We start from the raw sequence: 27,103 nt of genomic DNA on the forward strand, positions 1-27,103 counted from the left end.
ATGCGGGCCTCCATCTCCGCGGAAGACGTCGCCTGGCGTGGACACACGCATCAGCCGATCGATAATACCCGCTTTGGTCACCGGCGTGTGATAATCTAATTATGACTCTTGACTCCCGCAAAGTAAGCAGCAACCACTGACATTTTGAGTACTCAACGCTGCTAAGAACATATTTTGGAGTATAAGTGTGTGTGTGTGTGTTTGTGTGTGTGTGTGTGTGTCCCTCACCCGTATGGAGCAGCTGATGAGACCTCCTCTGTTGTGGACCTTTAGGACCCCCTCAAACAGCTCGTCGCGTTTCTCCTGGTCGTCCTTCAGGCCGCCCTCCACCAGGTCCAGAGGCTCCGACACCCCGCCGGTGAAATCCACCAGAGCGTCAGCGGTGTTCCCGCCGTCCAACGCCTCATAACACCCGTACATCCTACACACACACACACACACACACACACACACACACACACACACACACACACACACACACACACACACACACACACACACACACACACTCAATACTCAGTCTTCAGAAAATCCCTCTTTCACAACGATATTCTCATATTCCTAATCCCTTCCCTCTGTTGCGATCGGTCGAGGCGCTTACTTGGCGTAAGCCTTCTCCACAAGTGCACTCCAGAACTCATTTTTGTCATTGGAGTGACAGTAGACCAGCTCGCCGCCATTCACCGTTGGCAACCGGTCGTCAATGACAATGTCCACCCACTCGCCAAAGCGCCAGAAGTGGAAGTGGAATATTCCGGCGTAGGACTGCGGCTTTTCCTCGTCCCATTCCTGGTCCTTCCAGTCTGGGATGACCTGAGAGAGAAAGAGAGAGAGAGAGAGAGGGGTTATGAAACAACACGCCAGAGGTCTTTCATTCCAACAACATTCTGGCACAGTTACTGTCGGTGTAATAACTGTATCCGTTGCCACACACAAACATACGAGCGCACACACAGGATGGGTGTGTGTCATATAAATAAATAGTCACCCATTGAGCTGTGAGCAGCAGACTCCCAGAAGCCCGCCGGCAAATCCCAGAGTTCCTGCTCACACGTCACCAGCGCCGGTTGCTTAGTGCTGTCACACATCAGCCGCCAAGCCCCACCCCCACTCTATCAATCCACCCCTCCTCCCCTGTTCTATCTATCCATTCTTCCCCTGTTCTATCCCTCCATCCCTACACCCTTACTGTATGACACACACACAATTAATGTTGTCCCGACCAAACCAACCACACTGCCCTCTTGAGAGAGGGAGACAAAGAGATACACAGTAGAGGGAGGGAGAGAGAGGGGGAGAGAGAATGAGAGTGAGGGAGGACAGAGAGAGAGAGAGAGAGTGGGTGGTAGGGGGGAGGTGAGAGGGTGGGGAGAATGAGAGAAAGAGATGGCATAAGAGAGGGAGAGTTATAGAACTATCATCAGTCTAGCCTTAGCCACAGAAGAGTGACAAAGAGTTAAAGATTGATAGACAGAGGGAGAAGGACAGAGAGAGATTTTGATCTTCCACAGCATCCAGACAGACAGAGCCCTCTCCCTATCCCCAGAGGATGAGCTCTCGGGCGGACACAGACGCCAGCAAAGCCCCCTCCAAGTCCCTGGAGCTGCGCTTCACAGAGGACCCCTCATTGACAGAGGTAAGGTGGATCAGATGTGGTTTAGATGCGGTTCATATGTGGGTTAGATGAGGTTCATATGTGGGTTTGGTGCGATTCAAATGTAGGTTAGATGTTGTTCATATGTGGTTTAGATGTCGTTCATATGTGGGTTAGATGCGGTTCATTTATCAGTTAGTTGCTGATCATATGTGGTTTAGATGTCGTTCATGGTTCAGATGTTCAAGTTCAAAGTTCAAAGATGCTGTTTTAGATGCTGTTAAAGATGACAGTATGTGGTTCAGATGCCGTTCCAGTGGCTCAGTTATGGACCTGATTACCTAACAAGCCAGTGTTTACCCAACTATTGTTGTTGTCACTGTGGATGGATGTGCTGGTACAGTGAATTCAGACTGACCCTCTACTCTTCTCTCTCCTTTCTTCTCCTCTTCTCTCCTCTCTCTCTCCTGTCTTCCTCCTCTCCTCCCCCCTCCTCCTCCTTCTCTGCCCCAGATTATGCGTCAACGGGTGGCAGCGTTGCAACGCTCAGGCCAAAAACGCCAAGATGGCGAGCGCCTGCTCCTTCCCCATGAAGCCATGTACCGCCTGGAGTTCACCAACCAGGAAGTGAGCTTTGCCCGCTGGCACGTCACCCTCTCCGGCCACGGCCGGCTGACCGTCACTGGTATCTCCCAGCTGTGGACGCCGGACCTGACCAACCTGATGACGCGCCAGCTGCTGGAGCCCATAGGGACTTTCTGGAGGAGCGCCGGGGACCTCGAGGACATGCCCCTCAAGTGCCTGGAGGCGGACATCCAGGAGTTCGGGGAGCGAATCGCAGACCTGGCCAAGGTGAGGAAGGTCATGTACTTCCTTTTTGCCTTCAAGGAGGGGGCGGAGGCGGCCAAGGTGAGCTGCTCCGTGGAGTTTACTGAGAACTGACCAGGTGACCTTTCACCTCTCACACGATAGCACCTGTTGTGACGGAGGAGATGGTAGGATTGCTCTAGGCTCTCTCTCAAATACTGTAGTTAGCGCACAGCAGAACTTTATCATTCACAGTGATAGCTTCCCTTCGTGTTTGGTCTCTGCCCTTTGATCTTACGGGGTAAATACTCCTGGAGAAATACATTTGCTTCGACTGAATCAAACGATGGTGAACATGAACATCATTTTTATTATCATCGATAGAGAATGTTGGATTGGTGACGATTTCTCACTAGGCAAACCACGGTTAGTGTCCCTGCACAGCCATCAATGAGTAGATATTCACGTTGCATGACAGCATTTCTGAATCTACAACTGTTCTCTAGTGTAATATTAAAGAGATCTATTGGTACTCTACTGCTCTGTGTCTCTGTAGGTGGTTGTTGATGTTGTTTGGGTGGGGCGTGGAGACAGTAGTGGTAGCACTCCACTGTAGCACTGGTTTAGCCACAGGCTAACTTCTACTACTGTCTACTCTGCTAGGCCAATCAATATAGAGCCCAAATACACACACACACACACACACACATACACACACACACACGCACGCACGCACGCACACACGCACACAAGCACTCTACACACACACACACACACACACACACACACACACACACACACACACACACACACACACACACACACACACACACACTCTACACAAACACACACACAACACTCTCTCTCTCTCAACAAGATTACACCATCTCCCCTGTCACATTTGAAGTATGGGTGGGAAAGTGTGGTGAGTAACAGACAGGTACACATCAGGGTTCTCATCAGGGTAAGGAACCCCTCGAGCTGTTTTGCCAATAGTACCCCCTCATTCATGCATGTTGATGATTCTCCTAAATGTGTACTATTACTATTATACTGTGACTGCAGGGAGAATGAGAACTTTGTAGATAGAATGTGGCTTTTTTGACTTGACACATACTCGTCACTTTCTTAAGTGTAGTCTGACTTGACTTACATTTCTGACAGTTTCCAACTGAAAAGGTCCTCAGTTTTACCAAGAACTGTGTTTGGTGCTCTGATGCCACTGTAGATGGGCTGGCTACACAGAATTATTTGTCAGGACTTAACCACAAGTAAAACACTGTGGAGGATCCGTGGACAAGAAAATTCATACAAAATATTTTCACTAAACTGCCGGTGTTTGGGCTTGGCCTCTGTTTTCCTTTTCTCACTGGGCATCTCTGAAACTGAACCCAGAGCGAGAGCGACTGGACATTTGAGCCATTTAACCATGCTTGTTAGCTAGTTGGTTCGTGAGTTCATGTGCACAGATTTGAGTCCAATCCAATTCTCCCCACTTTTGTGTAACAGTTGGAACTAGTTGTGGTGCGCATGTACCATTGTAGCCATGGGCTTATGAAATTACTGGGAATATTTTCTTATCATTTTGGAAATAAACTGTAATCCCCAATCTTTCCACGCACCCCCTGCAGTCTGCTCAAGCACGCCTCGGAGTACGCATACCCCTGGTTGGGAACCACTGCTCTCAACAACAGGTTCCACACAAACAGCCCATTAACCCATGCGATGCTGCTGCCTCCAGCCTGAGATGACATTCTCCCTTGGCCCTACTAATAAAGACAACATAATATGAGCTCACACACTCGTTCAACTGAGACATCAACCAAGAGATGAGGTAACTCTGTTCACAGGTTGGCCTCACCCCGTACTGATTCTGCACACAACTGACTGAGTTGTAATATTGCTTTAAGAGACCTGGATCTGATCTACTACACTCGACACCAGAAAGAGTTTCGTAACAGTTTCAAAAGTTTCAAGATGCAACATTGACCCTCATGCATTCCTTGTTTGGGGTCAAGTGTTATGTGAGATCAGCAACTCTTTCAAGGACTTTTATCTAGGTAAACTGCTACAGGTATCTTCCCTCCCAAAAGAACCCAATACCAAAAACATGCAGAAGAAGAAATGTTCTTCAGTCTGGTATCTGACCAGGACCTGGACTGAGCAATGGGACTTCATCCCCGGGCACCGTGAACGATGGCTGCCCACTGCTCCTGGCTGCCCCTGGCTTGGACGGCTTGGATGGGAGAAATGCAAGGAACAATTTCCCCCAGCAATTACTGAAGACGTCTGTGTGTGTGTGTGTGTGTGTGTGTGTGTGTGTTGTGTGTGCTGTCGCCCCTCACTCACGTGTGTTGTGTGCATCACGTGTGGCCAATAAAGACCCTGGAGGTCCAGAAATGATAGTGTTTCTGTTGTTAGTAACAGAAGATAATCCCATCTGAAACACGGACTGCTTCGTACCAGCTGTTTCCTCTATGAACCAGACCCTTGCTCCACTCAGGAAATGGTAAGATTATAAAACCTACAGCACTTCTCAGCCTAGTCTCTCTCTCTCTCTCTCTCTTTCTCTCTCTCTCCCTCTATTGTTCTTTAGCCTGCAATGCTATGAGGAAGCGAAAAAATGTGAAATGTAGGCCTAATTTAAAAGGAAGTACAGTGTAACTAGCTCAGCTCCGCTGAAACCTAACATTGTCCCTAAGCACCAAGGCATGGTAACTCTGAGGTTATTTTCCAACCGGAGAAAGGTTTCAAGACAACACCTTGTATCCTCCAGTATGAGGACTCCAGGGCTACGGAACAGTGGAGCCAGATGGAAACAGAACAAGGGAGAACGCTGACCCAGAGAGCATACTGATGAATCACAGCATGAACTCAGTGGAAAATACACACACACACACACACACACACACACACACACATGCACACACACTCACGCACGCAGACTAACATGATGGTTATAAACTCACTGGAGTAGACAATTGAGAATTAACTCTGTCACTCTGTTTCTCCATCCCTTTCTGTCACACTCATCTCTGGCTTCATGTTCAGATTAGACGCCAAACTGCATTTTTGTTGTCCCAATACTTATACTCTGCGCAATGACAATAAAGTGGAATCTAATCTAATCTTTCTTTTCCTCCACGGAAAATGACTCTGGGAGAGACCAAGGAACCTTACAGTACATATCCCCACCCACAGTGCTCCTCGTACCTGGGCTTGGTCGGTGTCAATATGGAGAGATAGCTTCTAGAATCAGGTTAATCCTCAGCTAGCCTTGAACCTGACTCACTACTGAGACAACAGTAGATAGGACCTTTGACAATCCAGAGAGTGTGTTTATTTTGCACTCATTTTGTTTGATTGTACTATGTAATCATAAATTCCTACCGCCCACATGACACACACACACACACGCACACACACACACACACACACACACACACACACACACACACACACACACACACACACACACACACACACACACACACACACACACACAGACACACCCATAGTAAAAACTGACACCCGCCCACAGTTAACACAAAAACACGCACAGCAAACACATGCGTTCACCTTCTGCCAGAGGGCCTCCCTGGAGGCGAGACTGGAGCAGGCCGCCACGAACCAGCAGTTTCCCAGCTGCCCCTGGTGCAGGTCGTGGGCACTGATGCCGTCCACAAACAGGCGCGGGTCCGAGCACAGCTCCTGGGAACGGAGAGGAGAGGGTAAAAGAAAGGGTGAAGAGGTAAATAAAGGGAGGGTTTCTTCTTCGTGTAGCCTAGACCCCAAGTCTCCCACACAACTTCCCTTCTCCGTTCCCTACACTGGCTCCCTGTAGCCATGCAATTATTGTTAGTCGCTTTGGATAAAAGCGTCTGCTAAATGACTGTAATGTAATGTAATGTAATGTAGACCGTGAGTGCCGTTCACAGAGAGACAGCATGTTATCTGGCTTTCTAGTGCCGTCTTGGCTGACCACTAATAGTTGGGCGGGGTGGATGACACGGGCGGGTCTTTTCACAGTCTGAGGCCAAAAATTAGTAACTACCCATCATGTATGGTAGGTCCACACCCACTTCCCGGTGTCCCCTCAACCCCAGAGGAGAGCAGCGTGCTTGGGAGGAGCAGTAGGAGAGCCCTGGGCTCTGGTGTGTAGCAGGGCTGATCACTGGCTATACCAGTACAGTGAGTTAACTACAGGGCAGCTCTACAGACGAATGAGAGGATGGCAGCAGAACGACAGAGGGGGGAAAAACCTCTGGGAAACACCCACAAAGATCACTAAGCATGGACACACACACAGGTTTGCACACGTACATACACGCGCACCCACACGCACACACATGTACATATAAACACACGCGTGCCCACCAGGGTTATAATAGTTTTGCTTTTTTCATTAGTTTTTATTTTTATATCGTTTTAACTTTTTGTGTTAAATTTCAGTTTAGTTTTAATTAGTTTTTAAAGCAGATTTGCTAGTTTAGTTTAGTTTTTATTTTTTGATAATTCTTAGTTTTAGTTTAGTATTTATTAGTTTCAGTATTAGTTTTAGTTTGTTTTTTTCTGCGCTAGCCTCGTGAGACCATCCTGATCTTGTAAACTCATGTTGTTTCACTCTGTGCAAAACAAACCACCTGGCGAACGTCAGATTAACTCTGCGCAGGGGCACAGCTAAAGAAATAATGGAGGATAGATTTCATATGGAATGAAAAAGACTAAAACTAAGGACATTTTCTCTACAATTTTAGTTTATTTTAGTTAGTTTTGTAAACACACAATACAGTTTTAGTTAGTTATCGTTTTTTTGTAAAGCCTAGTTTTTATTTTTATTTCAGTTAACTAAAATGTTTTTTCACACCTAGTTTTCGTTTTTTAGTTAGTTTTCGTTAACTATAATAACCTTGGTGCCCACGCACACACGCACGCACGCACGCACACACACACGCACACGGACGCACGCACACACACACACACACACACACACACACACACACACACACACACACACACACACACACACACACACACACACACAGTTCAGGGTGGATCTCTTTCTAAACTGTTCTGTTTTCATTCCATCCCTCTTCTCCCTGCTGCTCACTGCACCTATCAGCTGGATTTGAATATACAAGCCAACCACTAACATCCTCTCACACATGCAGGGAACACATCAAACACCTAGCAGCTTCTACAACACCTTTTAAACACCTAGCACCCTTCTACAACACCTTTTAAACACCTAGCAGCCTTCTATAACACCTTCTAAACACCTAGCAGCCTTCTACAACACACTCTAACCACCAAGTAGCCTTCTTCTAAACACCTCCAAATACTCATATCAATATTTACTGGTTGAACCACACATATATATGTATCTTTAGTTAACCTCATACACACACACACACACACACACACACACACACACACACACATACACACACATATATATATATATATATATATATAATATATTATAATATCATATTATTATAATTATAGTCCTGTCATAGAGCACTGTGGAATAAATACTGTATCACAAAGACAGTGAATAAGTCAGAGCTTGTTTTGAGATGTGCCAGAGTGGTTAGTTACAGTACTAATACAATCCCCACCGGAGGACAGTCTGTCTGTGTATGTTACCTTGTGTGCTCTCTCTGTCTCACCTCACTCACCCTCCCTTCTTTCCAAATTCTCTCGGTACATTCACTCGATCTTCAACTCTCTTTGTGTTCTTTCTCCCCGCCCCCTGTCCTCTACCCCTCTCAATGTCTCTGAGGCCCAGTCCCAATGTCCCCCCTATACCCTGAACCATCACAGACTTACTGACGTCACCTGCTAAGTGGTTGATTGCGAGATGCTGCAAGGGCTGGAGAACCCTGTTCTGCCTCCCCTCTCCCTAGTGCCTCTCTCTCTCCCTCCTATCTTCTAACCAGGTCCAGTGGATGCCCCACTGTCACCAGCAGACCACCCTGAGTCCGATAGATACCCCTGTGTCTGCTGTAGATGTCGTAGCAATTAGTTAACACACACACGTACACACAGACATACACCAGTCCACTTCCGGCTTTAGGCCTGGGCCCAGTACCCCCTTCCCCTCACCCTACCCCGGGTCCGTATCCTCTTCCTACCCCCACCCTACCCCTGACCCCTGCCTCTATCTGGGCCCAGGCACATCACGCACACACAGACATACACCAGTGTTTGCCATGTCTCTCCTATGATGTTATTAGCCTCTCTTACTCTGAAAATGTAATTTAATGTTATTTATTGCTTTATAAATGTTCTTAGCCGGTAGACAAACATACTCCAGGAGCTTGCTCGATCGCCTTGTTGAGAGGGGTCAGGGAAGAATTTTTACAGCTCACTTATCTGGCCCCAGGGTGATTACTGTTTTTTTTGCTTCCCTCTGGAATATGTAGAGAGTGGGTCGTATGCCCACCTCCCTTGTTCTCTGTAAAGCGCATTGTGTTGCCTCTGGGTATGAAATGCGCTATACAAATAAAGCTTTGATTTGATTTGATTTGATTTGATTTGAAACGGTATAAAAAGGAATGGGACAGCACTTATGACATCACGTTACGTTGACGCCAAAACATATTTCTTACTATTGTGGGTTTGGGACTTTTTATTTTACCTTTCGATTATGTTTTTCTTGTAGGCCTACATGTAAATTAATTTTGGACTGAGTCAAATCCCCTTTACATTATCACAACCCTCAACATTTCTGTTTAACTTGTTGAAATCATTTCATTTTGTGGTTGCTAACTACATTATGTAGCTAAATGTAGCGTTGTGAAATGCGTTCACAACACTGAGCACACGGTTCCAAGTGAACCAGCCCATTACACCATGACGGGAAGCAATGCGCTGGCTCGGAGCCAAAGTTCTTACATGTGCTAACAGACGCTACGATAATCGCCCATCATTGCCAGCATACTCTTCATCATCATCATCGTCATCATCCTTCTGGTAGATATAAAACCAGGCCTGACAGGTTCTCTGCATTCTCCTCTGTAGCTGCACTCTGCTTACACCTACTCTCCCCCTCTTTCTCTCTGGCTTTCAGTATCTCCCATTCGCTCTAACGCTCCTTATCCTGCAATAAAAATCACATTCGCTGAGAAAATGGTATGGAGTGAGCTAGTGTAATGGAAAGAGTGGACAGATTGTGTTTTGGGCCTTGTATAAAAACAAAGACTGCGATATCACTGAAAAGTCCTTGCTTTCACTTCCTTCATTTTGCCCTCTTCCTCCTCTCCAGTTTATCGCCCTCCTTCCTGTCTCATGTTAGTTCTCTCTCCAATTTCTGGAACCTCACCTATATGGGCATCAAATGAGAGGAGGCTTGGTATTTACTTCAGGGCCTGTGTGTGTGTGTGACAGACCTCTCTGTCCCCTCCACTCCCTCCCTGACAGATCGAACAGGAATCTTTATAACCAGCTGTATTCTGCTCAGTAACTCAGCAGAGGTAGATGGTTGAAAGTTGAAAGCAGGGTTAGTATATCTTGGTTTACACCAAGCATCACAAAAGACAGGACATGACATATTAGTTTGTGCATCTCATTCTGCCAGGATAACCGACACACAACAGCCGTAGCATAACTACAGCATCAGGCTGGCCTGGCTGTGTTACCAGAGAGGGCAATACATCTGATCTATGAGACGAACCAGCCAGGGTGAGTCTACTCTCACAGGCTAAACATGACCAGAGAACAAAGCAGAAAGTCTAATTCATTACCTCCACCCAGGACGAAGTTAGTCTGTTAGTTATAGTAGTCAGTCTGTTAGTTAGTTACAGTAGCATGCTGGGAAGGATTGATTCAGCTAGCTACCTAGCTATTTTGTGGGTATTAGGACCAAAATATTTAAATCATGGCATGATGGCGAAGATCAACTGCTTAGAATTACTTAGTTATGCTCGTAGATAACTTGATTACTGCTGTCAGTCCTGTCAGTAGCTGAGATACATGAGAGCAGAGCTGAAGAGCACCCGTTCGGCTAAAACCAGCAGCTACTCACTCCAAGTATCGGTACCTTAATGTCACTGTACATGCTGATGACACACATCATGGGCAGAGGTCTGTGCTCTCTGAGTGCCCTTCTAGTTATTCTTATGACAGGAATGGTCAAACAATAGCTTGATCCATTTCCAAACTGCAGGACCTGCCAAGCGCTGTGGCAACCACAAATCACAACCCTGAATATACACCTTATGCTAAAGTATGTAAATATACACTGTACATATATCACTGGCTAATACACACTTCTAATAGTCATTCATTATGTACTATCACCAACACTAGCCTCCAACTCAACTCTAATATTTACACTCTTTGGAATGCAATATTTAGACTACCATTTTGTTGAATATCACGTATTTGGGAGAGAAATAACTACTCGTTCCAGTTGTGTCATGGAGCAAAGGTTGAAAAAATGTAAACACACATGCACAGACAGTTCAAACACCCCGGTTCGAAGGGGTTGAATAGGATGTCAGAGAGAGCAAATTACAACTATTCCTCTTTGTGGTTTAGTTGACAATATCAGACTCTCGGACCCATGCTTCTCATTTGATCACACAAGCTTGTCACCTTAGCTCTCTCGTCCTTGAACACACACACAAACACACATGCTGTGTCTGGCTCACCTTGGGTCTCTTCCAGGTGACATGGCCTATGCGGTTGGCCTGGTAGAAGAGGGACTGGTCCGAGGCTGGGAAGAGAGGGTCTTCAAATAGACCCCCACTCTGCTGGGCCTGCCTCCTCAGAGACGAGTAGGACTGGCCCTCATATGGCACCACCATCCCCCTGGACACACACACGCAAGCAAGCACGCACACACACACAAATTATTAGCAAATGTCTTTCACACATTGCACAGGGAGAGGATACACATACACACACACACACACACACACAACGGCAGGCTATTGCATAGGCACACTCAAACAGACACACACACTTTTATTTGGACAGTCTTGGAGGTAGCCTGACTGAAACCGTGGAAACAAAGATTACTGAGGAGAACGTGGACTGTCGTCATGACAACTAGAGAAAATAACTGTGTTAGAGTGAGCCAACAGTTGCAGTTTGCATAAAGGAACAATTTAATTCTAAAACATCTGTGCATGTACAGTAGAAGAAACTCAATTCAATGGCAGGCCCTTACTGGATGGGAGCATGAATGTTTCTAGTTAGTGCCAAGGCTACATTTTGGTGGTGTGTGGAGTCTGGCCTGAGAGACACATGGCATATTGTGCCTCATTTATATTGTCCCATGACACAGATCCTACAGTGACTCACACACAGATATCCTCCTTTCAACACAATACATGGATACAGAGAAACAAAACAGACACTCCTTATGTTTACTCCAGGAACCCTGGAACCAGGGTTATGTGCGTGGCTGGCTTGTTTCTGTTCAGGACTGGTAGGACGGAAGCTAGTCATGCCACTGAAATAGCTGGGAATTGAAATGACATGAAATAATGTCTGATAAATTAGTTAGGTCTTGTCCCCTGGACACATCAGTTCCAATGCGTCCAATGCTAATCCAGCACAATAAGAGCGGGATAGCCAGTTAGCTCATGAGCTCACAACAACTAGCAGCAGCTTCCATAACATTAATGGTAGCGGTCAGTGGCTAAAGCAGTTACACTGATGATTCCTGTAACGTTAGCTATTTTGCTGCAATTGGTCAACTTCTGGACAAAAGTCATTACCTGCTGTATGCACTTCCCTTTAGGTGGTGAAGTAAGTAGACCAAGACACAGTGGCTTATCTGGATGTATAAAACGTAAACAACAGCGTTTGTTTAGCTACATATAGACTAGAGGAGTTTCGCTCAGCATAGACAGTAATCTCTGAGAATGTCCCGCATGGGACTCCAATACTCTGACCACTACTCTTCTTGTGGAATTTAGTTAAGGGATAAAAAGGTTGGAGTGAAAGGATGAACATGTGGAGGTTTGGGGTTTAATCCCATAAAGTAATCCCCACCGGGTCTTGAACCCCTGTCTCCCGGATGGGCCGGGTCTATTGTTTGTGGGGCCCCAACACCTGTTCAGTTCCGCAACCGTCCATATTGTTAAGGTCAGATCACTCTCCCAGTTGACCACTGCCTTGAGCAACAACATAGTCTGACCTGAGCTGACAGCTCACTAGAGTATCATACTGGTCCAGAACATCTCTATCCACACTGTCCTTACAGTGTACTTTCACTATTCACTATTATACTGCATATACTGTATATATGGAAACAGGCTGACGCAGAACTCAGCTCAGATCTGTAATTTTAGTTGGAAAAGGGCTTATTTGTGCTGGTTTTCACCTCTCTCCCTCTTCTCTCTCTCTCTCTGACTCCCACTGTCCCAGCAAGTTGATGACGCTCCAAACTGAGCTCAGCCTCGTCCAAAACCAGCATCCACTACTCTCCACAGCGAAGCTCTTCTGTGTTCTCCTAACTGGACTCTGGAATCAGGTCATTTCTGGTGTATTTTCTTGCATAGTGAATAATATTAGCAATTAGAAATGTGTCTCTTTGTGAAGTCTCCCCACTCCTGGAGGCGTTACACATCCTCTTGACAGAGTGCTGATAACATCAGAAGCTAAACTATGTCTACAATGTGTAATCTCAGCAGGGCTAGTAGTGTCTATGACCAATGATTAATTATTGATCTCCCCAGTCTCTTCCCTATTCCGGGAGGATATGGAGAACATATAAGAGATGTAGGAAGAGTAGTACCAGATGTATCAATGTGTAGTAAGTAGCAATTTAGTAATCATTATAGTTGTAACACAATGGCAAACATTATTGAACCGTGCAAGTACTGAGGAAAATGTCATGTTTAGCAGTGAGAAAACAGGAGGATCCATAGATTGAAAGAATGGTACTTGGCCTAGCTCATTCGGCTACTGTTGCCTGCCTATCTATAACTGGAGTATGACTCATCATTAATTGGTGTGTTTGCGTGTGTGTTTTATCACAGCATTCATGAAACACATCCCAGCATTCAGACACAAAACATCTTCCCCTTATTCCCTCCACTTGAGCCCCCTGATCTGTAAAACTAGAAAGGTATGAGCGTAGTGTCCCTCACCAGACCTACATCAGTAAGGTATGAGCGTAGTGTCCCTCACCAGACCTACATCCGTAAGGTATGAGCGTAGTGTCCCTCACCAGACCTACATCAGTGCCTGGGGAGGTGGTGTATGGCTAAGGGCTGACTGGTGCAGGCGTCTCAGACAGACAGGCACACCAGAGAGAAACTTATCAGCACCTGTCAAAATCAGTCTGTTACTATAGTCCCAAACAGTCAGTGACTTGGCTCTTACTCAGCTTCTCTCGTTCTTTCTCTCCTATCCTGAGAACCATATTGAGAGAGACAGTAGGCCTAAACATTCTGAGAATGACCAGAGAGCCTTGGAACAAAAGAGAGCATACCAGCTTTAGTTAGTTTGCACATTTGTACACAGAGAGAAGGGCGTGGTTCTGTGTGGGTGCTCCACTCCGAGGCCATGGCACTAGTCCAAACTAGTGAACAAGATAATTTCATTCTAAAGCATGTCTACGTGTTGGCTATATTGTACTGAAATACGTGCTAAATGCAAACAGTTGCAGCATATTAAGAACTTACCAGGCAGACACTCGCACTGGTAGACTTGTGAACAAATGGCACAGCGCTCCAGTTTTTCCATATAATTTCAACACGAAATTAATATTAAACCAAAAGCGGACTAAAAGCGGCTAATATGTTCCTATTGCACTCTACATGTTATGTGTATGGGACTATTACATTCGAAAAGATATGTGCACAAATGGGAGTCGAATTGATAATTGAAAGATTTCATGGAAGTTCAAGTAGCCTAAGTTCACAGAAACAGGAAACGGATCCAGGGTTTAATCTACTAAGAGAACAGTATCTTTAATAATCTTACCTGGGAATTTAGATCCCTCAATGACGTTTCTATTCTCCAGTCTACCGGGGATGCAGTCGGTGTGTTCCCTAGTCTCCGAGCTGTTGCCTGAAGATGTTCGATAGGCTACCCTGCTCCTTTTTTGCGAACTGGAGCTCGCTCGCTCACTCACACACACACACACACACACACACACACACACACACACACACACACACACACACACACACACACACACACACACACACACACACACACACAGGAGGAGGAGCCGTTGCGCGTAGCCTACTGCTGACTGAACTGAGCATGTGTCCTATGAGATAATTTTCATGCGTTTATGAAACACATATGAGGCTATAAATAGAGTCTACTGGTCTCCAATTCTGCGATGTCGGATATGCTACAATACGTAGGCCTATGTAGGTTATGAGGATACAATTATTCTCGCATGTTGACTGAATATTCAATAATAATCTATTGCACATAGGCTACTTTCCATTTCTGGATGCATAACATTTTACTAAAAAGCAAAGGTTAAAAACAAAACACAGTCCTGGACTGCCCACAAAGTATAGCAACATATTCTCCATATCAGCAGTTTTCAGCCCTGATATGTCTCTCCATGGAGACCCCTGGAGGCCATGAGAGGAACATGGAATTTTGTTTTTCCATATTTTGCCATAATAATATAGCCTACTGTATTAGCCTCGTAAGAGCACCCTGATCTCGCGAGCTCAAACCATCTGGCGCGGCATGCCTGCCTACACAATAAAACGTGTGTGCCTGTAGGCTAGTTACACTGACACCAGAGAAAGGAAAGGGAAGATTTTTTTTTTTTACAGCTCACTCACCCAGCTAGCAATCATTTGTTCCAAGAATGTGAAAACATTAGCAGGACGTGTTGGAAATGTTCCCCAATGTTGTGGGAACATCCCCTGCTAGCTGGGTCAGACCTTCTGTTGGGTTTTTGTGCTTCCTTCTGGAAAATGTAGACGGGATCATCAACTGGCGGCCCGCGGGCCAAATCCGCCCCCTAAAGCTTCCCATCCGGCCCTCAGAAGTATTTCAATATCTAAATAATCTTCCAAGATTGAAGCAACACCATAAACAATTGAAATCGAAATCATTTTATTAGGAATGATTTACTGCCCCCAAATCTCGTACTAGCCAGTAGGCTAGCATAGTCTACTACACAACCCGATGCAGGCTCACTCGCAAAGCTGTGCTTACTTGCTTCGCTGGTTGTGAATAACGGTAGAATGATTTGTTGCATGCATACTTCATGCAAGATGAACAAAATCATAGCTCTCATTTAACATTTTGTTTTACTTATGCCTATGCTCTTATTTGACATTTCGTTTCATTTTATTTTTCACATGCACAATGACGGTAGGCTAAATGTAGCTTTCAAGAGTTTCAAGAGTGCATAGAACGGAACGGGTTAACAGCGGCTTCTAATTGGAACCCAAGCCAAAGTCATTTCGGCGGACTGGGTTTGCGACAGTAGGTACAGTAGCCAATTGCCAGCATGATTAAAAGAAAAAGATTACTAGAACGAGAAGTGGAATGACGAGGAGAACTTCGGGTAGAGGTGGAGATGAGGACGCGAGTAGGCTACGGAGTTGGTAAGGAGACTTCGAATTTACAGATATGCTGGCCAGAGGTTTAATGCTTTTTGGTGTTGTTTTGGCATAATGATTACGTTACTGTAAGCCCCACAGCTGAGCAAGTGGGCGAAGTACTGTGAAATTATGCGTGGCAATTATGGAAGCTCATAAGTCACATTGTTGCGGGCATGATTCGTGCTTCGCGACGTTCGTGTACGCGTGCGCGTGCACACAGGCTGTTTAGGGACCTCCTGATTTACAAATTGGGGTGCATTATAAATCTTAGGAGTCTGATCACCAGTATTGGGCAAGCTACTGAAAATTAGTAATTCCAGTTACTTTCACAAGAAAGTGAAAATATTAAACAACAATATATTTTAAAAATATGATTTGAAAGTCTGGCCCCCATAGTGTCTGCTGAGAAAAATTCTGGCCCTTGGACAAATCTAGTTGATGAGCCCTATGTCCATCCCCCGATTGCTCTCTGTAAAGTGCATTGTGTTGCCTCTGTGTATGAAATACCCTATGCCAAAAGTTTGATTTGATTTGACAGCAGGCCAGATCCTTGAGGTGAATCAATAGAAATGCAAACAGGCTGGTAAAGAAAGAGGCCACTTGCAGATGGAAAAACTAACATGAAGCAAGGAGTATCAATCAAATTCAGAGATGCAGAAGTGACACGTTTATAAGGCCTAGTGGCATCATCAGACGTGCCTCCTTCCTCTCAGCCTGAGGATGCTATTAATCTTTAACCTGTAGTGACCGGACATATGGAGTGTCATGTGAGAAACTGCACTTTACACTTTACCAGAAGAGTGTGAATAAAGTATTCTATCTGGCTGAAGGAATCTAACCTCTTCTGTTGAAGGGAGATCACACTGAGATCACCATAGTGCTACAGGTATCCAACAAAAGTACAGTGAGTATTCCAAATCTTTATTGAAATACTGAAAATGTATTTATAAATCATTATGGGGATGAAAGGTTGTGTGTGGACAGCTGTGACAACTTCAGTTAGTAAAATTGGGATCTTATGATTTCATTGCCACCGAAAGTGTTAATCTGCATTACTTACAGTAGGGTTGATGGATCATACAGTATTTATGCACCAAGGTACTAATGTGAGTGCTCTGATTCCTCACACAATTCTCAAGGATAATTAAAGATGTTTACTACACCAATACTGGGGTCTGTGTTGGTCACATCCCTGTTGATTGGTTCTGCCCTGCCAGTGGGCGTGTCTACAGACAGGGCCCCCTTGACCTTGACCAACACCACCTGGGTAAAAGTTCACACAGGAGGGCAGTTGATGCTACAGTGTGGGAACAGAACGCCTACAGGTGAGTGCAAAATACATAAGTGAGAATGGTGGAGACACTAACACACACACGCAAACACACACACACAGATACAAAGTAGACTAAGAAAAAGAGGCATATACTGTAGGCATTGACAACCAAACACACAAAAACATGGTGAGAGAGTAGGTATACATGTCAGGATGAACGTACTACATCTTCCTGCATCTGTATCCGTGTTTGTCTGTAGGCGTGGTCCAGTATTGGCACACCCCTTTCGGACAGGTCAAGAAAAATGGCATTCGTGGCAACTGGGATCCAGTGGCTATGCTAGGTGACGGCGGTCTGAAGATAAACCGAGTCGGTCAGCACCACTGCGGCCTTTACTACTGCCTCCTGGAGGACAGAGACGGAATCACACTCCGACCATACCGGCTTCACACTGAAGACCAGCACGACCACAGGACGGAGAGCGGTGGCCCGAGCGGTCAAAGTAACCGTATGGTCAGAGCCCAGAGGAGTGCTGAGGACCGGGGCCGTGAGAGGGCGACTGCGGCGGGTTCAGACAGCCGCTTGGCAGAGGCGGTGGCGGCGTCTGTGGTGGTGACGTTCCTGGCGGGCTTCAGCGCTGGTGCTCTCAGCAGGGCTCCCCTGCTCAGGTCGGTTACCTTTGTTCAACCTTCAGTCAAGTTCCCCTTCCATACGCCAGCTGGCCTTCAAAACAAGATTTTACAATGCGGTCAGATTACAGTATCCCCGTGCCGCCTTGAGGTCTAAAGATGTTGTCTTTCAGGTGCCTGGGAGTGGCCAGAGCTAAAGCCGTGTCCCTCGGACGCCGGAGCAGTCGAACCCCCGTCGCAGACCAGTGCGCAGAAGTTATCCTGGCAGCCCTGCCGCCCGCGTGCGAGAACGAGGCTTCCTGGACCGCCGCGAAATCATACGACGAGGACCATGCCTCAGCGGGAGGGGAGACCGCGGCGGCCGTGAGCCCATTTCCGCCGGCCAAGCCTCAAAGAAGTTTCCGGAGAGGCAGGGAGGAGGAGCCGGAGGCTGCTTCCTACCTGGAGGGGTGCGACTACAGAGGAGGAAAGAAGGGAAGTGAGGTGGAGGGGAGGGGAGATGGCAGGGAGAGCAGTGAGGGCCGGAGAGACCGTGAAGGACAGAGAGAGGAGGGTGAGGAGGGTGGAGGAGTCAGTGAATGGAAGGGAGAGAACGAGGGAGAGGTAAAGGAGAGCGGCGAGCTTGAACCAGAGCAGAGGGGGTCACAGTCTGGCGAGGAGAGGAGGATGGGAGAGAGGGAGGGGGAAGGAGAGAGGAGAGAAGGCGTGGGAGACGAGGTGGCGTGTTCTCCCCCCTGCTCGGCGCAGCGCAGCAGAGTGATTCGTCTGTACCAGTATGATGAGGAGGGACATCGCTATGATCACCTGCCAAACCCCACCCCGTCGGAGACAGGCCCAGCTCCGAGGCCCAAGCAGCGTTCACTCTCCCTGACTCGGCTCAACGCCATCATGGCTGCGGCCAACACCAGCCCCCTAGACCCTCCCAGCAGGGACATGGGGAGGGAGGAGACAGACTCCTCCATCCCAGGCCAGGAGAGACCTGTGTTCCAGCTGGACATATGAAAACAATAAAAGATCATGTTGACATGATGAAAATGCAGTACATGATCACATAAGGCATGTAAAAAAATACTGACACATATTGGAACACAAGTCTAAACAATCGCACATGCATCTCGATAGTACTACATGATTCCCACACCGAACACCCCAAATACTTAAACGTTTCAAATATTTTTATATTACATGATTGTTTTTTATATTACATGATTGTTCCTCTAAATAATAAATATCTGTGAAAAACTAATTTGGAGGTAGAAACCAGTTTGGAACAATTATTTTCTTTATTCTTGTTCTGAAAACATACTATAAACAAGGTAAGACTCAAAAATGAAAGGGAAAAAATATTCAAGGAAACAGAAAAATTCCCCAGTTGATCTTACAATAATGGTTATATGAACCGTGGCCACAGATGAAATACATATGAAAAATAGTTCCCCCCTTCAGTTTGTTTTTTTCCATTTTGTTTTCTTCTTTATGAATTGGTTTAAAATGAACACTGTAAAAGTCTCTTCAGTGAGAGAGGACTCCAGCAATTGGCCGAGGATGCACACGGGCGGTCCCAGGTAGCAGTGAATGTGTGTGTGTAATCCATAGGGGGGGAGCACGTGTGCGGTCCGTGGAGGGTGTGTGTGTGTGTGTGTGTGTGTGTGTGAACGGTAACAACTTCATTCAAATGGAAAGAGAGCGACCTCCGGTGTGCTTTCCCTCTCTCCCTGTACTCTCGCTCCCTCCTTCTCCCAGTCCTGTTTGGCGTGGTTTAGTCTTCTGCTATAACGCCGACCGCGCTTTCTGCCACTCCACGAACTCATCCAGCAGCACTGGCCCTGAGGAGACACGGTGGGGATCATTACTGTGAGAAGAGATACCTTGGTAGTATTGGTGTTATGGTATAAGAGATACCTTGGTAGTGTTGGTGTTATGGTATAAGAGATACCTTGGTAGTATTGGTGTTATGGTATAAGAGATACCTTGGTAGGATTGGTGTTATTGTATAAGAGATACCTTGGTAGTATTGGTGTTATGGTATAAGAGATACCTTGGTAGAATTGGTGTTATGGTATAAGAGATACCTTGGTAGTATTGGTGTTATGGTATAAGAGATACCTTGGTAGTATTGGTGTTATGGTATAAGAGATACCTTGGTAGAATTGGTGTTATGGTATAAGAGATACCTTGGTAGAATTGGTTATGGTATAATGTGATACGAAAAGGTAGCGGGTGAGTGCTTAGTACGCAAGTGAATGTGTGAGTAAGTTGAGTGAGTGAGTGTTGAGTAAGTGCTCGTGAGTAGTGTCAGTAAGTGAGTGAGTGTGGGAGTTGAGTGCACTCACAAGCTCCATCTTCGTCGTAGTTGCTGAGGTCAGCGTTCACCGTCCTGCTGAACTCTAACACGTTATACCACTGGTCCTTATTCATCACCTTGTACTTGGATTGCTGGGGGAGGAGAGGAAGCGGAACCAGGACACAGTCATTAAGGCCCAGCTCCATTTAGGTTGTTTTTTTGCACTGTGGCCGACCGCGCCCTTAACAAACCGTAGAATGAGAGGGGAGTTGTGTGAGTGAGGCTTACCTCCAGGAACTGGTTGAACACAGGGAAGAGAGGCCATGTTCTCCCTAGCAGCAAGGCCAACATGGACTTAGCTGTGTCCATGTCCAAACTCCTCTGATCCTTATCCTAGAAAGAGAGAGAAAGAGTGATTGATAGAGGAGAGACAGATCTGATATAACAGGACTGGTAACAGCTTTCATCTATCAAATCAAGCTGGATCAGAGATAACCAAGGGGGTCGCCTGAACAGGCCCAAGCTCTCCTCAAGCCAAGTCTTATCAACCCATGATGAAAAGATATGACTGATGAACTCAGCATTTTATCAAGGCAGACAGAGGTTCAAGAGACTAACCAACAGGTTGAGGGATATGCTGGAGTACTCACCCTTGCAAAGTCAAAGGCATATCTGTAAATGTTTTTAAAGATGGCTGTGTCATTGAGCTGAGAGCGCAGGTAGTCCAGTTTACTCTGTAACCTCTCTGTGCAGTCACACCTACAGAGGAGCGTTGTGTTAGAAACAGACACCTGAGTTACTGTGCTTCCCCTGTCGCCTGTCTGTAAGCTGCGACAATAGCATGAGGTGATTTCCTTCCTATTCTGTGACATCCACAATTTTAAAGTAAGGTTATTTCATACTCACTGTAATAGTGTCATTCCCTTAAGCCACTCCTCCTTTGTGAAAAATCCCATATTTGGCGCTTCTAGTTTCCAGGCTAAGACTAACATGATAATCTGGAGAGGTAAAGAGAGAGAGAGGTGAGTGGGTGAGAAATCAGAAGCTTTCAAATCATCAAAAGAGTTGGGATAATAATAATTGGGATAGTTGCGCAATGGATGGACAGACAGATGATTACATTAGACATTTAGCAGAAGCTTTTATCCAAAGCGACTAACAATAATTGCATTTAACGTAGGAAAAGCCAATGTACTACTACTCGCCAGAGCTCAGAAGTGCATCTCCTTAGTAAAAGTGACAAAGAGCACAATCTAGTGCTAAGGCCAAAGTGCAGGAGTAGCAAAATATGAATACAATAGGTCATCTGAGTCTCCCTGCGACAATAACTTCTTGGTGGTGGAAAGAACTGTCCACTGAGGTCAGGACAGCGGAGTCACTGCCCATCTTTCTCTGCAGGCTCAAAACTCATCTCTTCAAGAAGTACTACCACGATCCTCCCTCTTAAGCACCTATTGTATTTTTAGACTGCTATTCATGCACTTTGCCTTCAGCACTAGATTATACTCCTAGTCACTTTTAGATGACTAAGAGTATAATCTAGTATAATTAGTTTTAGAAAGGAGATGCACTTCTGGCAAGTAGTAGTACATGGGCTTTTCCTACGTTAAATGCAATTATTGTAAATTGCTTTGGATAAAAGTGTCAGCTAAATGACTAATGTAATGTTTTGAAAAAATCCTTAATAGTCTTGGACACAAATTAGAAGATTCTTGGATTTTATGCGCAAAATATTGATTGGCACACGCAGATAGTGGGCTGTGCGGGGGAGGCTGATTTGGCCTCTGATTGGTCACTGACCACAGCTTTCCACTTTTCAAGTATTGCTTATGACTCAAACTGTTGGTAGCATATCTGGCACATAAAGTGTGATTTAGGTGACTTGGTCTTGCTTACATGTTAACTCACTTCACAGAGTTGGCTAGCTAGTTTTCTTCTTTTCTGGGCAGGATGAGTTTTATTATTTAGTCCCGACTATACGCTCCCGATGACATTATGTTCAAATGCGATTGGATTTGAAAGGTAGCCGCTGGCTCCGCCCCTCTGCCCATGTTTTGTTGCGTTTTATTCCAGACTATACAATAGGTTCTTGAAGAGGTGAATTTTGGGCCTACAGCAAAAGATGGGCAGCAACTCTGCTGTCCTGACGTCAGTGGGGAGTTCCACCACTGCGGAGCCAGAACAGAAAAGAGTTGTGACCGTGTCGATCAACTGCAAGGGCCTCGGAGTGACGGGGCATCCAGTCGTCCTGAGGTAGCAAAGTTTGGTGGCCGGGAGGGGGTGTAGGGCTTGACCATGGTCTGAGGGTTAGGAGCAGTTCCTTTCATTGTCCTGTAGGCTTACAGCAAAGTTTTAAACTGGATGCAAGCTGCCACAGGCAGCCAGTATAGAGAACGGAGAAGGGAGGTTGCATATGAGAACTTGGGGTGGTTGAACACCAGACGAGCTGCAGCTTTCTGGACAAGATCCAGAGGTTTAATGGCTGATGCCGGGGCCCCAGCAATGAGGGTGGGAGTAGTCCAGGTGGGAGATGACAAAAGCCTGGATCAGCACAGACAGGTGGATACACCGATTCAATGGAAGGAAAGGATTCAAACGAAAAAGAGAACGTACATTTTCTGGTTCCACTCCAATGTCCTCACAGAACTTCTCCATGCCTTCTGGACCCACCACTTCGTCTGGACCTGACAAACACCATATACACGAAGATGTCACAAACAGTCCTTTCAATGCCAAACTAATTCCTTTCCTGTGCTCATAGCAGTTCTCAGTTCAATACCACCATGAACAGAAATTTCTGTCTCTCTCTCTCTCACACACACAGAAACAAGTTATCTCCATAAACACTGGTCAAATATGGAAGCTTTTGAGGTGCACTAGGGAGGGGATAGACCTAATGCTTCCAAGAGACGTCAATAGCCTGTTCTGTTCTCTCACATGCATATTAACATCCAAACAACTAATCAAAGCAAAACAAACAAAACAAACACAAGTTAAGTAATGGTGAGTAACAGTGAATAGTGCACCTGCATACTCGTAGAACCAGGCCAGGCACTTCTTACTGGTGAACTGGTCCTCTGGACTGATCAGCCTGCCAGGGGTCTGGGGCCTGCAATAACTACAGAAGTGAAAGATAATCATTTATTGTGTATTACACTACATATAAGAACTTGACTACAGAAGTGAAAGATAATCATTTATTTTGTATTACACTACATATAAGAACTTGGTGGTTGCTTGTAGGGGAGATTTTGATTTTATATCCGGACCTCTCAGGTCGTCTGGCACAGGCCTGCTTTCTGTCCCCAGAGTTAAAACAAAACATGGAGAAGCCGTGTTCAGTTTTTATGCTCCACACAGAAGGAACAAACTTCCAGAAAACTGCAGGTCTGCTGCAACTCTCAGTTCTTTTAAATCAAGACTGAAAACTTTTCTTTTTGCTGCTGCTTTTTATTAAATCAAAGAATTATTTATTCATACACTGCACTGTAACTTTTATTCCTGTATTTTATTTTTCCTGCATTTTGTTTTAAATGTCCTTTTTTGGCATTTCATATTACCTTTTATGTGTTGCACTTTGTCTTGATGCTTTTAATGTCTCATGTAAAGCACTTTGAATTGCCTTGTTGCTGAAATGTGCTATATAAATAAACTTGCTTTGCCTTTATATATATATATATATCCGTTTCAAACATAGGTTGTGTGGGAAAAAGACAGTCACCAGAAAAATTCAGATCCATCAAGAGTTGGGAATATAATCCCCCCTCCCCTTCCCCCCCACAACCACCCCTCCTCTCACCTTTCCTGTACAACGTAGCCTGCACTGCATACGTGCCACGTTCCCCCAGTCAAGCAGCCACCAGGCAGCTCGGAGCTCAGAGGCCAGAATACACACACACACACACACACACACACACACACACACACAGCAGCAGTTGCAGTGCTTGTGTGCATGCACACACACAGAAGTGTCTAGAGTTTGAGAATCCCCCAGGTCCCCTCTGTAAGGCAACCTTGGTCCCGGAGAGCTACAGGCTTTGCAAGCTATGGCTCCAAGCTCTCCTCCTTAGTTAGCCGAATCAGGTGTGTTGCTAGGTTGGAACTACAGGCTGTACAACGTACACCCCCCACTGTTTAGCTGTTGCAGAGCACTGCAGGTAGGGGAAGAGAGAGAGAGGTCTTTTTACCTGGTGATTTTACACTTCCGGAGTCCAGGCTCATCTGAACCAGAAGACTTTCTCTTCTTCTTCACAGGCATCACTGGGTCTCCACAGGGGTTCGCTAGCTGGGCTGGGTCCGAGAGGCACAAGGGTTCACATATCACATGCACACAGTGTGTTGTTACACACATTTAGGCACCCACACAACCTTCTTGATAGCTTGCTAACAACAGACAAATCCCAACAGCGAAATATGAAATATCCATAGGTACAGAAAGGGAAATTATGTATTTCTGGCCACCCTGTCATGCCATCATCAAATTGCACTAAGACCAATGTAACCATAGCTAAAAATAAATAAACTATAAAATTCACATTTAATTAACCGGCTTGACGGGTTTATGCTCAGAATTGTGCCTACTAGCTACTTTCATTCGCCTGCAGCACGTCAGCAGGTAGTTTGATGTTCAGAGATTGGTTAGCAGCTGACTTACGAGTCTGTCCAGCGTTTGTAATACAATCTTGTCAGCCAGTCCGCACAGCATACAACGCAATCCTACAACTGGAGAGAGAATGAATGACAATTGCGAGCTATAGTCTTTTTGCTGTTATGGCTCTAAATAGTGTATACAACTGAAAATTTTAGGCCTCACAATTATATCACGGTAAAATGTCATGTGAAAATGCATGCATTTGCAGACAGTATCAGCAGCAGGCAAAATGACATGTTTGTTATAAAGGCAGCTGAGAACCAAACGTGACTAGCTCATTAATGAACTTGCTCACGTTTATTCAAAACAGTGCAGTAATGTCACTATGTAGCAAATGCACGCCGTTAGTACAATCTTTAAACAACAATTAATTCAATGAATGATCTTCGACATAAATCATCGTCTAGCTGGCATACATGACTAACATTGACTGACCATTCGCAGACTGATATCAGCTAGCTTGCTTTACTGTACAAACTGCGTCACCTGCCACTATGCTAAGCGAAAACTATATATATTGGGGAAGCAGCTAGCTAACTCAGATGAATCATGCTGACTGTTTGATTAGCTATATATTTGACGTTAGTCGGCTGGCAAGTTACCCAGGTGGCGATTATTTGTAAAAACAAACAAACAAAAAACATTGAAAAAGCCTAGCTCACGTTAACTACATTAGTCTAGATTATGTTAACATTAACGTCAACCAACTAGCCAGTAGTAGCCAGTGCTAAATGGATATCCGTTACAACCCATTTAGAAAAATACGGGGGTAGAGTAATCAGTTACATATCACTGCGGCACCTTCTTTGTTGTTGTTGTGTCAGAGCTAACGTTAGCTAAGAAGTTAGTTAGCCACCATGCTAACGCGGGTAAACTAGCAAGCTAATGTTAGTACCAAAATGGCTATGATAGCACTGAGTCTGCCAGATGGCTAGCGAGCTTACCTTGTAGACTGAACTGTGTTTTAGGTAGTACTGGTGCCACACAGTAGATTCGCTAGCTCGCGTTAGCTGGCGTTGGTTGTTACTGACGCAACGCTACGTGTTGGTGTTAGCTAGTAGAGGTAAGGAGCTAGACTAGCTGCGTTGAACTGGCTAACTGGTAACGTTAGTAACGGCGCTAGCGTGCGTGTCAGAAGTAACCGGCGAGCAAAGAGCTAGCCTGACTTAGCCAGCTAACTATCCAGCTAGTAAACGTAACATTAGCTATGGTCGTGATTTCCAGTGAGCGTAGGCTGGTGTTCGCTTGCTAACGTTAGAATTCGACTGCTGATTTGTCAGCAAAAGACAGTTTAAAAACGATGAGAGACCGTTAGCTTTGAGTATGTATTATGTTATATCTAGCTAGCTAGGTAACTTAGCTCTTTTAGAGTGATGTTGATCAGCATATCTGCAGCCAATTTAGTGTTGGATAGTTAGCTACTTCAACTGACAAATTATTAAGTGACATTAAACAAATATATTTCTCAAACCTTAAATCCCAACGTTTTCTCTTCCTTTTCTGTATGTGACAAACGTTAAATAATGTACTTTTATGGCTGTAACTTCCTCGCGATGCTGTGGACTTTCTCGCCGGTTATTGCTACTTCCGGGGCAAAAGACAGCCTTGTGATGGAGTATACCAAATAATCCGGGGGTAGATAGTGTATACAACGATGATGCTTTTATGACTTGGTTATATAGGTTTACACAAAATAAGACACCATCTAACGCAAATGATCTAATATAGTGTACCAAAGGGTCATATCCACAATACAAAACAATTAAATAATACAGTACCAAGAAACGATACAAAAGATACGTCGTTTACCCCCGTTTGCCCAGAACACATCATGACCCTTTACAATGCTCTGCTCATACAGGCTGCGTCAGTGCAAAATTTACGGTCGTGGATATGCAGTCATTTCGTTAATTTTGACCTGGGCCCTATTTCACGAAGTCCGTTTAAAAAAGCGGGACTTAAACTGTTAATCCTGACTTTAACCATCCATAACAGAGTATGGGATTGACTGCTTCACTGTCAATGTTAACTTAATTAGTTAACATTAAACGGAGTCTGATGGTTTCAGGATAAAGGGCTATCTATGAGGGAGGAAGATGAGACCGTGTCGGTGACGGATCGTGCATGTATGCAAGGATTGCACATTACATTGTAGGCCTACGCACAAAAGCCTTACTTGTGTGGTGAGGTGCTAGTGTGTTTGGTTCAACAGCTGCAGGACACAGAGACCACAACCCAGATCCTCTCCAACTCTGATCAAAGGTGACAGTGTACGAGCATTATAGAAAAACTTAATCAACTTCCTGTCTCTACAGAA

The 27,103-nt window shown here is 45.4% G+C and overlaps 3 protein-coding genes across 9 annotated transcripts in view; 1 reads left to right on the forward strand and 2 right to left on the reverse strand.

Moving 5' to 3' along the window:
- Positions 1 to 14,486, reverse strand: part of LOC311313947 (calpain-5-like) — a 21,291-nt gene extending 6,805 nt beyond the window's left edge. Inside the window, exons 1-6 of the mRNA XM_084444205.1 lie at positions 14,348 to 14,486; positions 11,059 to 11,218; positions 5,981 to 6,112; positions 602 to 813; positions 229 to 421; positions 1 to 32 (exon numbers count right to left, since the gene is read on the reverse strand). The exon at positions 1 to 32 is cut by the window's left edge and continues 162 nt beyond it. Of these exons, the coding sequence (XP_084300331.1) occupies positions 1 to 32; positions 229 to 421; positions 602 to 813; positions 5,981 to 6,112; positions 11,059 to 11,214 (725 nt within the window). The 5' untranslated portion in view covers positions 11,215 to 11,218; positions 14,348 to 14,486. The remainder of the gene's footprint in view (positions 33 to 228; positions 422 to 601; positions 814 to 5,980; positions 6,113 to 11,058; positions 11,219 to 14,347) is intronic.
- On the forward strand, positions 1,550 to 2,536 carry ompa (olfactory marker protein a; the record flags this gene model as incomplete). Its single annotated transcript, XM_084444447.1, has 2 exons — positions 1,550 to 1,636; positions 2,108 to 2,536. 2 exons carry the CDS (start codon positions 1,550 to 1,552, stop codon positions 2,534 to 2,536), a joined length of 516 nt encoding a protein of 171 aa, XP_084300573.1.
- Positions 14,487 to 19,115: 4,629 nt separating the features above from the next.
- dcun1d5 (DCN1, defective in cullin neddylation 1, domain containing 5) lies at positions 19,116 to 26,360 on the reverse strand. 7 transcript variants are annotated; one of them, XM_084440707.1, is made up of 11 exons: positions 26,258 to 26,360; positions 24,790 to 24,857; positions 24,323 to 24,425; positions 23,935 to 23,958; positions 23,162 to 23,253; positions 22,749 to 22,819; positions 21,042 to 21,133; positions 20,786 to 20,894; positions 20,424 to 20,528; positions 20,185 to 20,287; positions 19,116 to 19,677 (listed from the first exon to the last, which is right to left on the reverse strand). In XM_084440707.1, exons 3-11 carry the CDS (start codon positions 24,391 to 24,393, stop codon positions 19,622 to 19,624), a joined length of 723 nt encoding a protein of 240 aa, XP_084296833.1. In that variant the 5' UTR covers positions 24,394 to 24,425; positions 24,790 to 24,857; positions 26,258 to 26,360; the 3' UTR covers positions 19,116 to 19,621. The 7 variants fall into 7 exon arrangements, with proteins under 7 accessions (XP_084296833.1, XP_084296834.1, XP_084296835.1 ...); XM_084440708.1 differs by lacking the exon at positions 26,258 to 26,360 and adding an exon at positions 25,731 to 25,943; XM_084440709.1 differs by lacking the exon at positions 23,935 to 23,958.
- Between the last annotated feature and the right edge of the window lie 743 nt (positions 26,361 to 27,103).

The sequence above is a fragment of the Borostomias antarcticus genome (assembly GCF_949987555.1).
Source record: "Borostomias antarcticus genome assembly, chromosome: 1".
In the NCBI taxonomy this organism is placed as follows: Eukaryota; Metazoa; Chordata; class Actinopteri; order Stomiiformes; family Stomiidae; genus Borostomias; species Borostomias antarcticus.

Bases quoted from the DNA above. Each gene is read 5' to 3' on its own strand.
- dcun1d5 (XM_084440704.1), bottom strand. From the start codon at position 24,089: ATGCACACAAGCACTGCAACTGCTGCTGTGTGTGTGTGTGTGTGTGTG. The intron at 23,254-23,934 runs GTGAGAGGAGGG...TCACTTCTGTAG, and splicing joins GGCTACGTTGTACAGGAAAG to TTATTGCAGGCCCCAGACCC. The intron at 20,288-20,423 runs GTAAGCCTCACT...CTCCTCCCCCAG, and splicing joins TGTTCAACCAGTTCCTGGAG to CAATCCAAGTACAAGGTGAT.